General features: G+C 38.4%; 1 protein-coding gene across 1 annotated transcript in view; it reads left to right on the plus strand.

Moving 5' to 3' along the window:
* The window catches only part of LOC118831168 (receptor-type guanylate cyclase gcy-1-like), a 139,876-nt gene that overhangs the window by 20,157 nt on the left and 106,353 nt on the right, over nt 1-13,366 (plus strand). Inside the window, 1 exon segment of the mRNA XM_036738341.1 lies at nt 2,305-2,409. Coding sequence (XP_036594236.1) covers nt 2,305-2,409 — 105 coding nt within the window.

Here is a 13,366-nt window from a genome sequence, read left to right on the forward strand (position 1 = left end):
GAATAAATGTTAATCCTCAGTTATGGTTCATTTAAATGAACCATTGAACAAATGAAATAAAATTCACCCTTAAAATGGTTCATTTACTCCCTAACTTGCAGTATTTAACTAAAGTGTGTTTAATATTTTGAAGTCAACCAAGTACTTGTCTTTCAACAGAGGTAGATACTTTAAAAAAATACAGTTAAGAGCTGTCCAAAAGTGAAAGTGATTCCAATTTTATGCGCATTTTGCAGATTAGGAAATTTTGACTTTTTTTTTGTTGTTGTTGTTTTAGCTACAACACCTAGCACAGAGTAGGTATTTACATGCTTGATTGATTGTGGTTTAGAAGAGAACAAGAAACTATTGTAAATAAATAAAAATATAATAACACATAGATAATATTTTAGTATTAATTTTTGGTTTTTTTATCCACAAAACCTGCTAAAATACTTGATAGATAACAAGAACCTATTATGAATAAATAAAAATACAATAAAGCATAGGTAATGTTTTATCATTAATATCTAGTTTTCTAAGACTATGTGCAGCTCTTAAGGGTATGTACTTATTTTTGGTTCAGTGACCTCTATTTCTATTTGAGTTTGACACCACTGGAGTAAACTTAATACTCTGCTCATTTATTTGGTGTATTTCAGTTATATCTATTTAGAATCAAGCCAACAAATTGTGACAAAAGACACAATGGAGGAACTCCTGGACTTAGTGTCCCAGGGCCTGGGTTTGAATCCTGTTCTGAGATTCTGTTTCTTCATATCTAAAATGAAGGAAGTTAGATCAGTTTTTACCTTGAAAATTGCTTCCATCTCTAAACCCTTTAATAATTATACGCATATATATGTTCACATACATATACACACATATATTTATACACACATATATACACATACACATATACAATATATATACGCACACACACACATATATATCAAACTTTACAATTTACAAAACATTTACCAATTTACAAAGCCTTTTGCAAAATTTACAAAACATGTTACTCGTGACATGTAAGACACTTATATTTAGAGTGAGGAAGAAGGATTCAAATACTGCCCCCTCAGACAATTACTGGCTATGTGGCCCAGAGAAAATTATTTAAGTTCTCTGGGATTCTGTTTCCTCATCTTTAAAACAAAAGGGTTAGACTTGACCTCTAAAGTTCCTTCTAGCTCTAAATCTGTGATCCTGTGAAATGCTTGTTGACTGATTGGGTTTGAATCCTGCCTCATACACTTATTAGTTGAGTGATTTTGAGTAGGTCAATTAATTTCTCTGAGTCTCAATTTCTAATCTGTAAAATGGATATGATAATAGCATCTTACCTCACTGGTTTGTTGTGAGGATCAAATGAGATAATGTATAACAAAAAATTCTTGAAAAACCTTAAAGCACTGTATAAACATGAAGCAAGAATAAAAGTCAAATCAATCAATCAATTCATTAAGCTAAGTACTGTGTTGAGTGCTGCAGATACAAAGAAAAGTAACTGTCCTTTAGAGGGGCTTACCTTCAAATATAGTGTGGCAAAAGTGCAGCCTGGTCCAGGACTGTTGTTTTGGTGATAATCAGTGGTGTGCTGGTAAATGTTTAATAACCAGCTCTCTAAAAAAATATATGTAGGACACACTTTTAAGTTTATTAGTATCATTATTATTAGCATCATTAGCATTTTCTCCATCACTTTCTCGGTCATGCAATCCACAAACAATATATCAAGTCCTGATTTGTAGCATTTGCCAATTTCTAAAGTGTAAATGTTCACATTGAAAATTTAACAATTGGCTCCTAAATTGATCGGAGCTGGCTCCCCCAGAATAACCTATTTAAAAAGTGGAAACTACTATGGCTGCTTTCGGAGTTCCTCTTTCTTTTTGTCTAACCAAAAACAATCCAAATCAAATGTTTTTCAGTGGGGAGTTAGAGTATACTATTTACTTGCTTAGGATAATGATTCTATCTCAGGTATCTAACACATTACTGAGAGGGTGGTATGTGATGTTCTTTGAGAAAAAATACAGGAGATGTGTTTGGAGCAGAAAAAAGACTTCTGATTGCATTAGAGGAAGAAACAAAGAGGCTGAAATAACAGGGTCATTCTCAAAGTTCTTCAGAATGACTAGCACATTTTGTTGAAAGCTTAGCCTTTATCAGAAGATAGGGATTAAGTGATTCCATTGCTGATAACATTTTCCCCTCTTTTTTCACTTGCTTTTCACTGTTCCATCAACTTGATCTGATCAGTTATCTTGCCTGTCTCTGTAGATAATAAACCAGCTTATCTTTTTTTTTTTTTTGGTGAAGCAGAAAGGTAGAATATGTGGCCCATGGATCTCTGATGATGGACAGATATTCACTCACACCCTATCTACTGCTGGCAAAATGACACAGAGAAACTGGACAGCCAAGGTAGGATACGCCTGTGGACTCCTGAGCCTGTGTGAGCAGTGTGATGGCATCAGTAGAGAAGACTCAAATTCAGAGAGTGTTCCAATTATAGAATCATAGGGTGGTAGTGTGTGGCAGATATGGGATATTTTGAGAGAAAATTTTTGGGGAATCCAAGGAAAATAGTTGGTCAAAAAAGCTGCAAATGTAGGGTCAAGATTTTGACATATGGAAATCCAAGTTTTCGCACCCCTCCAAGTCTTCCTCTATGACTATATGTAAGTATATACAGTGTGCTGTAAACATTAAAGCACTATGTAAATGTGAGTTATTATCCTAACAATCCCTTGACTCAATTGACTAAAGTGATAATTTCTGGGACTATAAGGGAGATATTTGAGGACTTTGTCTGGGAACCTTCATATCAATGAGCTTCTCTTCTGGCCTTTGATAAGGCTATCCCTAGTGCCAGGGGTGCTTCAATAGGGCCAATTCTGGTGTCTGTTTCTTCAAGTACTCTATAGATGATCTTATAAATTATTTCAAAGAGCAATTGGAATTGAGTCAGGTCACCATAGTATAAAATTACTTCTTTCTGTCTTTACATTCTTCCCAATCTAATCTGATCCAATCCAATCCAATCCATTCAAATTCAATTAAACAAGCATTTATTAAGCACTTACTATGTGTTAGGTACTTTGCTAGGCACCGAGGATATAAAAACAAAACTTTCCCTGTCCTCAAGAAGGTTACATTCTACTGAGATGAGGCGGCAGGAGGAGTGAACACAAATAAGTAAATACAAGTGTAGGTAAAGCAATACCAATGAATTTTAAGAGACAAAGGATATGACTAGCTTCAGGATGACACTTGAGTTGTGTTTCTCATCTCCTTTCTGCCCATGTTGTTGCAACAATTCAGCTAGCAGCTGTTGTGGGGGTAAAAGACCAACACAAGCCCCAACAAGAACGCTGCCGGCACAGGTTCTTTTGATCTGCTTTACTAAGGAAAGCAGCAATAAGGGGTTAACAATCTTCTTTCAATCCAACATACAAATATCATTCACTTAGGTCAGGGGGAAAAGCCAGCACCCTGAACTTCAGAGCAAATACAAACAAATTACAAACATCAACAGACAGACCTTGTCTGATTCAAATCTTAATTCACAGTTACCAGGGTTTAACAAAATCCCAACATCTGGGTTTACAAGCTGGAGGACTCTTAATTATACCTGTCCAGAGTCTCCACATCAGCACACCTTCAAGAGTGAGAGCCCCAAGGGAGAACGCCAACCTCTGGGTTTATATATCTTGTTTGGGGTCAAAGGTGAGTCACACATGAGACTCACCCAGGTGACCTAAAGGCGTCACAAAAAATTTGACTTAAACCCACGTGGTCTAAAGCCTCTGATGTCACAAACATGTCACTGAAACACATGTAAACTTAGGCTTTCCCTTGAGTCAAGGAGGTCATCAATGACTCCTAATTAAATCAAGAAAACAAAGGCCAAAGTGTTCAAGGGCACTTGATTGAATAAGTGCTAAAAGCTCTCCTTAACAACCAATGCACATGTACGAATACTTTAGGATTATAATTCATCTATGACTTGAGAGGAAGCCTTTTGCTTCCCTCTTCTCTCCTTTCCCCACCTTAAAAAAACAGACAAACAAACAACAGCATGGCACAGGGGGAAAAGTCTTAGATTTGTAATCGGAGGACCTAGGTTCAAATTTTGACTCTCCTACTTACTACCTGTGTGACCTTGGGCAAGTAACTTAACCACTCTGGACTTCAGTTTTTCTAACCTGTAAAATGCAGGTGTTGGACAAGATGTCCTGAAAGGTCACTTTTAGCACTGAAGATTTGATCCTATGATTCCTGTTTTATAATGCACTATTTTTTTCTGTTCTACCCATTTCCTAGAAAGTCATTCATTGTAATAAAGATAAAAAAACCAACCTTTAGCAAAGCCAAGCAACACATTGACTATACTTGACAGCATGTGCAATATTTGACTTTTCAAGTCTCCTACCACTGCCAAGGGAGGAGAGAGGTATATTTTTTCCATCTCTGGGTTATAATTATACAGTGTTCAGTTTTGTTTCCCTCTCATTTTTTTACATTATTGTAGTCACTGTATATGTTTGTTTTCTGGTTTTGTTTACTTCATTTTACATAGAAGTGTAACAATGACTTTTTGAACTCACAAAACTGCTTTCATCTCAGGATCACTATTCAGTCACCTATACTGAGGAAAGACATCCAAAGCAGAAAAGGCAGCCAGGGGTCTGAGGCTCAGGCTCAGTTCATCTAGCCAAGCCTTTGCTTTAGTGGTCATAGGGCCCCAGCCTTCATGCTGCCATGGTGAAGGAAATGGTACCACTCCTCCTCTCTCACCCCTCACAGGAAGCCCATTGAAGGAGACTGAGTCAAAAGAAGCTGGAAGTTCTCCCTTGTTTTTAACTGACATATTTCCCTACCTCTGCAGCTGTCACCAGGTGGGAAAAGACCATAAATCCAGCCAGGGTAATACTAAAGCCTCAAGTCTTTTCAGCAGTGAGCTGAAGAGGCTACAGTGCCAGCTTAGCACTCCATGGAGGTGTGATCTTGCCAGAACAGTCCAGAGCAGCTTACTGTTTAGCCCCTGTTAAATAAGTCTCCAGGAAAGGTCTTCTTGACTGCAATCTCAGCACTTTATATCACTCACAATGTCAGAATTCTCAGGCTAGTCAGTCGGTACTTAGGGATATAGTACCAGCATGCATCTGTGTGGCTTTTGTTTTGTGTGCTGAGATGGGTCATATCATTATTTTCAAAGGAAGTTAATGTATCCCTCTTTGTACATAGAATTAAAGGGGAAAAAGGAGTCTATTATTTTTTCACCCAGAAATCTTGTAGGAAATAAGGCTATGATACCCTCAGATGCCGAATACATTTTGTATTTGTTCATTCATACCTTAAAATTATGCTAAATAGACATTTCTGGACAGCAAAAGCTTGGGAAGAATAATTTTTTTCCTGGTGATAATCTTATTATGCTCTCAATTACATCATATTGGATGTATAAACTGTCAGTGAAATTTAGGCAGCTTCCCTGAGCTTAGAGTTATAGGTATAACTGCTAGAGAAAGCCCAGGGGGAAAGAAATGCTGAGACCTTTGCTTTTACCAACAAATTTAAGGACAGTCAGAAATAAACCTGCTGTGCTGTGGTGTCTATTAAGGGATCTAGTCTGACAATCTATTTCCAAAGCTCCCTGTAATATAGCTATATCTCATTAATAGGAAATATATCAATTAGCATTTTCTACTAAATAACTGAGAAATCAGAGTTGATATACATTAGCTGAAGTTTCAGATCCCTTAGGCCACATGCTTCTCTAAATTGGTACCCCATATGATTTCATTTACTCTTGTAGATAAATACTACAAGTTCCATAGGCCACAGTGTCCATGGAGAAAATGTTCTGTCATTTGAAGCTGTCAACCAGGTAGTGAGAAGCAGTGGATAGAGAGCTGCCTTCTATATTTAAGTCTTTCCTCTGACATAAACTGGCCATGTGACCCATGGAAAATCAATTAACTTCTCAGGGCCCTAAACCACTCTCTGAGACTCTAAGCAGAGCAGGTGCTCAATCTCCATGGAGAGAGTTTCCTTATTGGGAATTATGTATCACAAATCCAGTCCCTCCTTCCTTTAAGAAGTGAGGGTTTTTTTCCTCCTTAGTTTGCAAGCTTAGGCTTGGGGCCTTTCTCTTTTATTTATTTCCTGTGTTCTTTCTCTATAGTAGTTTTTCATATGATAGATAGGCAGCTGGTTAGGATACAAATTCTATTGCAGTGTGAGAATATAGGGTATGAACTGAATATGGTTAAGTAAATAACCAGGATGCATCATCGTAGGCAGTTAGATGGTACTTTGAATGGTCCTGACCTTGGAATCAGGTAGAAATGAATTCAAATCTTGCCTTAAATCCTTGTTAGCTGGGTGACCCTGAACAAGTAACTTGATTTGTCTCAGTCTCAGTTTCTTTTTCTTGTAAAATGAGGATAATAGTGCCTCTTTCATAGGGTTGTTGTGAGGCTTAAAAGTAATAATATATGTAAAGTGCTTTGAAAACTTTAAAATTATAAATGCCAGCTGTAATTATCATAAACCAAACCATAGTAATAGTGATTATGCTTTAAAGAAGTGCCCTCTGTTTGCCCCCAGGTTGGCTGGCTCACTTTCATCATATCTACAGAAGATGAGCTATAACTAGTTTGCCCCAGATAGCAGAAACATGGAGGAAGAGGTTCAATTTGTGCATTTTTCTCCAGTGGTGACTCTCCCATCCTTTATCAACATTTTATCATAAGCAACACAACCACCTAGTGGCCAGGATTTCATTGTAATGGTGCTCCTCTCATGGGGACCCCAACCACTTTATTTCCCCTGACTAAGCTCCATCCATAGTAGGCCTATCCTCTGCACAGTTTCCCATCCCATGATACACACTCCCCTCATTTCCTCAACTATATTGCTCTACGTGAAAATATTCCTAGGGGGCAGAACCAAGATGGCCAAGTAAAAACAGGGATTTTCTTGAGCTCTCCCCCAAACCCCTCCAAATGCCTATGAAAAGATGACTCAAAACAAATTCTAGAATGACAGAAACAGCAAAATGACAAAGTGAAACAAATTTCCAGCCCAAGACAACTTGGAAGGTTGACAGGAAAGGTCTGTTGCACCAGTTTGAGAGAGGAGTGCAGTCCAGTGAGGGCCATGCCAGCACAAGTGGGACTGGAGCAGGCTTCAGCAGACTGAATCACTGGCATCTATAGTGGTTTCCAGACTTCTCAACCCACAAACACCAAAGACAACTTAAAAGGTCAGTAGCAAAGATCTGTGGGACATAGGTGATGGAGGAGCAAAGTCCAGCCCCAACCCAGGGGAGGCAGTGGCAGCATTGACTGCTTCCCAAATGGTGGAGGTATAGAGCAGCTGATGAGAGGGAGATTGTATGGATCTCTTTACTGGCACTGAGGCAGGATTCTCTTGCTTTGCCAGTGCTTGGATAAGGGTTGCAGTCCTGGGGGGGGGGTGGTCCTGGGGCAAAGAGGACTGCTGGCATGGCAGATCTTGTAGCAGTGATGGAGAGGGAATCCTCTTTACAGTTTCGAGGCAAAAGATGGCTGGCTCTCACTCATAGACCAGAACACAGACTGGGAGAGAAGTAAACACCTCTCCTTTGATTATACAACCTTGGAAGAACTAAAAATTTACAGGTGCCTAGAAGTGTCTATGAAAAAAGCTGAACAACACTTCTGAAACTTGGGACAGTACATCCCTCACACTGGAAGCAGAGTTCTACCTTAACAAAGAGTTAAAAAGTCAAGAAATTGGATGGGAAAATGAGCAAACAGCAGGAAAAAAAATCTGACTATCAAATCTTACTTTGGTGACAAGGAAGATCAAAACATAAAATCAGAAGACAACAAAGTCAAAGATCCTACATCCAAAGCCTCCAAGAAAAATACGAATTGGTCACAGGACACGGAAGAGCTCAAAAAGGATTTTGAAAATCAGGTAAGAGAAGCAGAGGAAAAATTGGGAAGAGAAATGAGTGTGATGCAAGAAAATCATGAAAAACAAGTCAACAGCTTGCTAAAGGAGACCCCCCAAAATACTAAAGAAAATGAAAAAAAAATTTAAAAAAATGGACTAACACAAATGGCAAAAGATATCCAAAAAGCCAATGAGGAGAACAATGCCTTACAAAGCAGAGTTGGTCAAATGGAAAAGGAGGTCCAAAAGACCACTGAAGAAAACAATGCTTTAAAAATTAAAATGGAGCAAATGGAAGCTAATGATTTCATGAGAAATCAGTAAATAATAAAACAAAACCAAAAGAATGAAAAAATAGAAGACAATGTGATATATTTCACTGGAAAAACAACTGACTTGAAAATAGATCCAGGAGAGATAATTTAAAAATTATTGGACTACCTGAAAGTCGTGATCAAAACAAGAGCCTAGACATCATCTTTCAAGAAATGATCAAGAAAAATTGCCCTGATATCCTAGAACCAGAGGGTAAAACAGAAATTGAAAGAATCCACCTATCACCTCCTGAAAGAGATCCCAAAAGGAAAACTCCTAGGAGTACTGTAGCCAAATTTCAGAATTCCCAGGTCAAGGAGAAAATATTGCAAGTAGTCAGAAAGAAACAATCCAGGTACTGTGGAAACATGATTAGGATAGCACAAGATTTAGCAGCTTCTACATTAAGGGACTGAAGGGCTTGGATTATGATATTCCAGAGGGCAAAGGAGCTAGGATTAAAACTAAGACTCACCTACCCAGAAAAACTGAGTTTAATCCTTCAAGGCCAAAAAAGGATATTCAATGAAATAGAGGACTTTCAAGCATTCTTGATGAAAAGACCAGAGCTAAATAGGAAAATTGACTTTCAGATATAAAAATCAAGAGAAGCATGAAAAAGCAAACAGGAAAGATAAATCTTAAGAGACTTGTTAAAAGTTGAACTGTTTGCATTTACGTACAATGGAAATATGATATTTGTAACTCATGAGACCTTTCTTAGTATACATACACATGTGTATATACATATATATAGACAGAGAGCACAGGGTGAGTTGAATATGAAGGGATGATATCTAAAAATAAAATTAAGGAGTGAGAGAGGATTGTACTGGGAGAAGGAGAAAGGGAGAGGTAGAATGGGGTAAATTATCTCATATAAAAGAGGCACGAAAAACCTTTTACAATGGAGGAGAAGAGGAGGCAGGTGAGAGGGAATGAGTGAACTTTACTCTCATCAGATTTGGCTTAAGGAGGGAATAACATTCATACTCAATTGGGTATGGTAATCTATCTTATCCTACAGGAACGTAGGGGGGAAGAGGTTAAGGGGGTGGGATGATAGAAAGGAGGGCAAAAGGGAGAAGGGGTTATTCAGAAACAAACACTTTTGAGGAGGGACAGGGTCAAATGAGAGAATAGAGTAAATGGGTGACAGGATAGGATAGAGGGAAATTCACAATGTGACTGTTATGAAAAATGTTTCACATGACTCCACCTATATCAAATTGTTCACCTTCTCAATTAGGTTGGGTGGGGAGAGAAGAAGGGAGAGGATGTAGACCTTAAAGTTTTAAAAATGAATGTTAGAAATTGTTTTTACATACAACTGGAAAATAACATATACAGGCGATGGGGTATAGAAATCTATCTTGCCCTACAGGAAAATAGAAGGGAAAGAGATAAGGGAGGGGAAGATAGAATGGAGAGCAGATTGGGGGGAGGGGTAATCAGAATGCATTCTCTCTTGGGGTTGAGGGAAGGGAGAGATTGGGGGGAAGTGAATGTTGAAAACTAAAAATAAATAGATAAAATAAATAAATTAATTAATTAATTAAATTAAAAAATATAAAAATATTCTTCATTATACTTCTGCCTTGATGACCCCTTTGACCTTTTTTTCAACTGAAGTGCCCGGCTTTTAGGTTGAAGCCATCTTTTCTTTTTCTTTTTTAATCAGAGAGGAAGAAAGCATTATTCCTTTAAATTATAATAATAATAGCATCAGTTCACATAGTACTTTGGGTTGGTAATTCTTTTTGCCATAATTGCCCCATGAGATAGGTATTGCAAATATTATTACTTCCCTTTTACAGATAATTGGAACTATTATTATTTCTCTTTTACATACAAGGAAACACAGAGATGTTAAGTGACTTGCTTATAGTCACACAGCAATGAAGTATTAGCCCTTAGGTATTAGACTGCAAATGTTAGGTATCATACGCCAAATCCCAAATCCTATGATTTCTCTAGCTTCTCCTGGTCTAGAGATGGTAGGAAGGGGGTGGGGAGTACATACCATAATTCCCAAGATGACTAGCTGTCATTTAGAACATTTTGGGAATAAACTTTTCTATAGCTACTACCTAGTCTGATAATCCTGTATTCTTCTCAGGACCCCTGTATCAAGTTTCTCTTCTTTTCCCCCTTCTGTCTGCTGGGAAGCATTTCTTCTTATTAAATTATCTCTTCCCTCTCCACTTCCTCATAATAAACACCATTTTTGTTCATTTCAAAAAATATGAATACAGGATCTTGAAAGCCTCACTTCACATTTGATAGCATTTTGCTGCTAGAGAATGGTACAATAGGATCATAGGTTTAGAATTAATCCTAGTTTTACAGAAGAGGAAGCAAAAGCCCAGAAAATTCTAACTATTCAAGATCACCCAAAGAAAGTGAATGGCCTATAGGAATCAAACTCAAAGCCGCTGACTCCAAAGGCAATTTTTTTTGCTTCTCCCCTGGGCTGCTGATCAATATATGAAACATGTTGGGATGGGGCTTCTTTTCACAGTCCCAACATGAACTTTAGTAGCATTGTGTAGTAGAAAGTCACTGTTAGACTAGGAAGATACTTGTAAAAGAGAAATGATTACTATTATTGCTTGTCTATTTATTATTTTATTTTATATCCTTAATTTCTATAGTATTTTTCCCATCTTTTCCTCACTCACCCATGTCACCACACACAAATTGCTTGGACACAGGTTCTGAACAGCCAAAGGAAACCTTCGTTATCTTTGTCATGCCATATTAGAAGAAGGGCTCTTTAGAAACTGAGTGGTTTTTTAATCTAGTGAGTTCTGTTCTTAAGATGTAATTGTTCCTCAGATTTTTAAATTTTTTTTGAATTCCATACTTTATTATTTAATATTTTTTAGTTTTCAGCATTGACTTCCACAAGATTTTGAGTTATAAATTTTCTCTGCACTTCTACCCTCCACCCCACTCCAAGATGGCATATATTCCTATTGCCTGGTTCCCCAGTCAGGCCTCCCATCTGTCACCCCACTCCCCCACCCCCCCATTCCTTTTCACCTTACTTTCTTGTATGGCAAGATAGATTTCTATGCCCCATTACCTGTATATCTTATTTCTCAGTTGCATGCAAAAACAACTTTTTTTTGAGCATCTGCTTTTAAAACTTTGAGTTCCAAATTCTCTCCCCTCTTCCCTCCCCACTCACTCGCCCTAAGAAGGCAAGCAATTCAACATGGGCCACACATGTATCATTATGCAAAACACTCCCATAAATAGTGATGTTGTGAGAGACTAACTCTATTTCCCTCCCTCCTATCGTGTCCCCAACTTATTCAAAGTTCTCTCTTGACCCTGTCCCTTTTCAAAAGTGTTTACTTTTGATTACTACTTTCCCCTATCTGCCCTCCCTTCTATCATACCCCATTTCATATCCCCTTCCCCCTACTTTCATGTGGGGTAAGGTACCCAGCTGAGTGTGCATGTTATTCCCTCCTCAAGTCAAATCTGAAAAGAGCAAGATTCTCTCATTCCCCCTCACCTGCCCCCTCTTCCCTTCCTACAGAACTGCTTTTTCTTGCCACTTTTATGTGAGATAATTTACCCCATTCTATCTCTTCTTTTCTACTTCTCTCAATATATTCCTCTCTCATCCCTTAATTTAATTTAATTTTTTAGATATTATCCGTTCATATCGAATTCACCCTGAGCCCTCTGTCTGCATATATATATACATATATATGTATATATATATATGTGTATATATTTATATGTGTGTGTGTGTATATATATATATATATATACATATATATATATTCCCTTCAGCTGCCCCAATACTGAGAAAAGTCTCATGAATTACACACATCATCTTTGCATGTAGGAATGTAAGCAAAACAGTTCCACTTTAGTAAGTCCCTTATGATTTCTCTTTCCTGTTTACCTTTTCATGCTTCTCTTGATTCTTGTGTTTGAAAATCAAATTTTCCATTCAGCTCTGGTCTTTTCATTAAAAAAGCTTTGAAAGTCCTCTATTTTGTTGAAATTCTTCTCCTCATTGGCTTTTGGGAGCTCTTTTGCTATTTGAGTTAGTCTATTTTTAAGGTGTTGTTTTCTTCAGTATTTTTGGGTCTCCTTTAGCAAGTCATTGACTTGTTTTTCATGATTTTCTTGCATCACTCCCATTTCTTTTCCCAATTTTTCCTCTACTTCTTTTACTTGCTTTTCCAAATCCTTTTCGAGTACTTTCATGGCCTGAGACCAATTCATATTTTTCTTGGAGGCTTTTGACGGAGGCTTTTTGACTATGTTGATTTCTTCTGGCTGTATGTTTTGCTCCTCTTTGTCATTAAAAAAGAAAGTCTGAGTCTGAATCTGAGTGTGTTTACTCTGTGTGTTCATGTTCTCAGCCAACTACTTGACCCTTGAGCTTTTTGTCAGTGTATGACTGCTTGTAGAGTAGAGAATACTTTGCCCCAAGCTTTAGGGGCTGCATTGCTGTTTTCAGAGCTACTTCTACACAGCAAACTCTGCCACACCAGTGCTCCTCATCCCCCAAGAACTGCCAACCTGGACCTCAACACAGATCCAAGCAGGATCTGCACTCCCGCTCTGATCTGCCACTTAACTCCTCCCACAGGGTGGGCCTGGGGCCAGAAGCAACAACAGCTGGAGCTCTGGAAGCAGCCCCAGAGCTGCACCACTTCCACTCCCCTGGGGCTAGGGCTGACCACACACTCCTTTCACTCTGATTTTGCAGTTTTCCCACTAACCTTCTCTGGTGTCTTTGGTGTTTGTGGGTTGAGAAGTCTGGTAACTGCCACAACTCAATGATTCAGGGTCCTAGTGAGTGTTCTGCCTGGTGGCTCCCAGTCTGGTAGGTCCTGGTGTGGCTGACACTTTGCTGTGCTTCACTGCGCTCCCAGCTCCTTGTGATAAACCCTTCCCCACAATCATCTAGGCTTTCCTGGGCTAGAGCCCTGCTTCCCTCTGCTATGTCATGGGTTCTGCAGCTCTAGAATTTGTTCAGAGCCATTTTTACAGGTGTTTGGAGGAACCTGGGGGAGAGCTTAAGCAAGTCCCTGCTTTGCAGCCGCCATCTTGGCTCCACCTCTGTTCCTTAGATTTTTAAGTT

The sequence above is a fragment of the Trichosurus vulpecula genome, chromosome 9 (assembly GCF_011100635.1).
Source record: "Trichosurus vulpecula isolate mTriVul1 chromosome 9, mTriVul1.pri, whole genome shotgun sequence".
Taxonomy (NCBI): Eukaryota; Metazoa; Chordata; class Mammalia; order Diprotodontia; family Phalangeridae; genus Trichosurus; species Trichosurus vulpecula.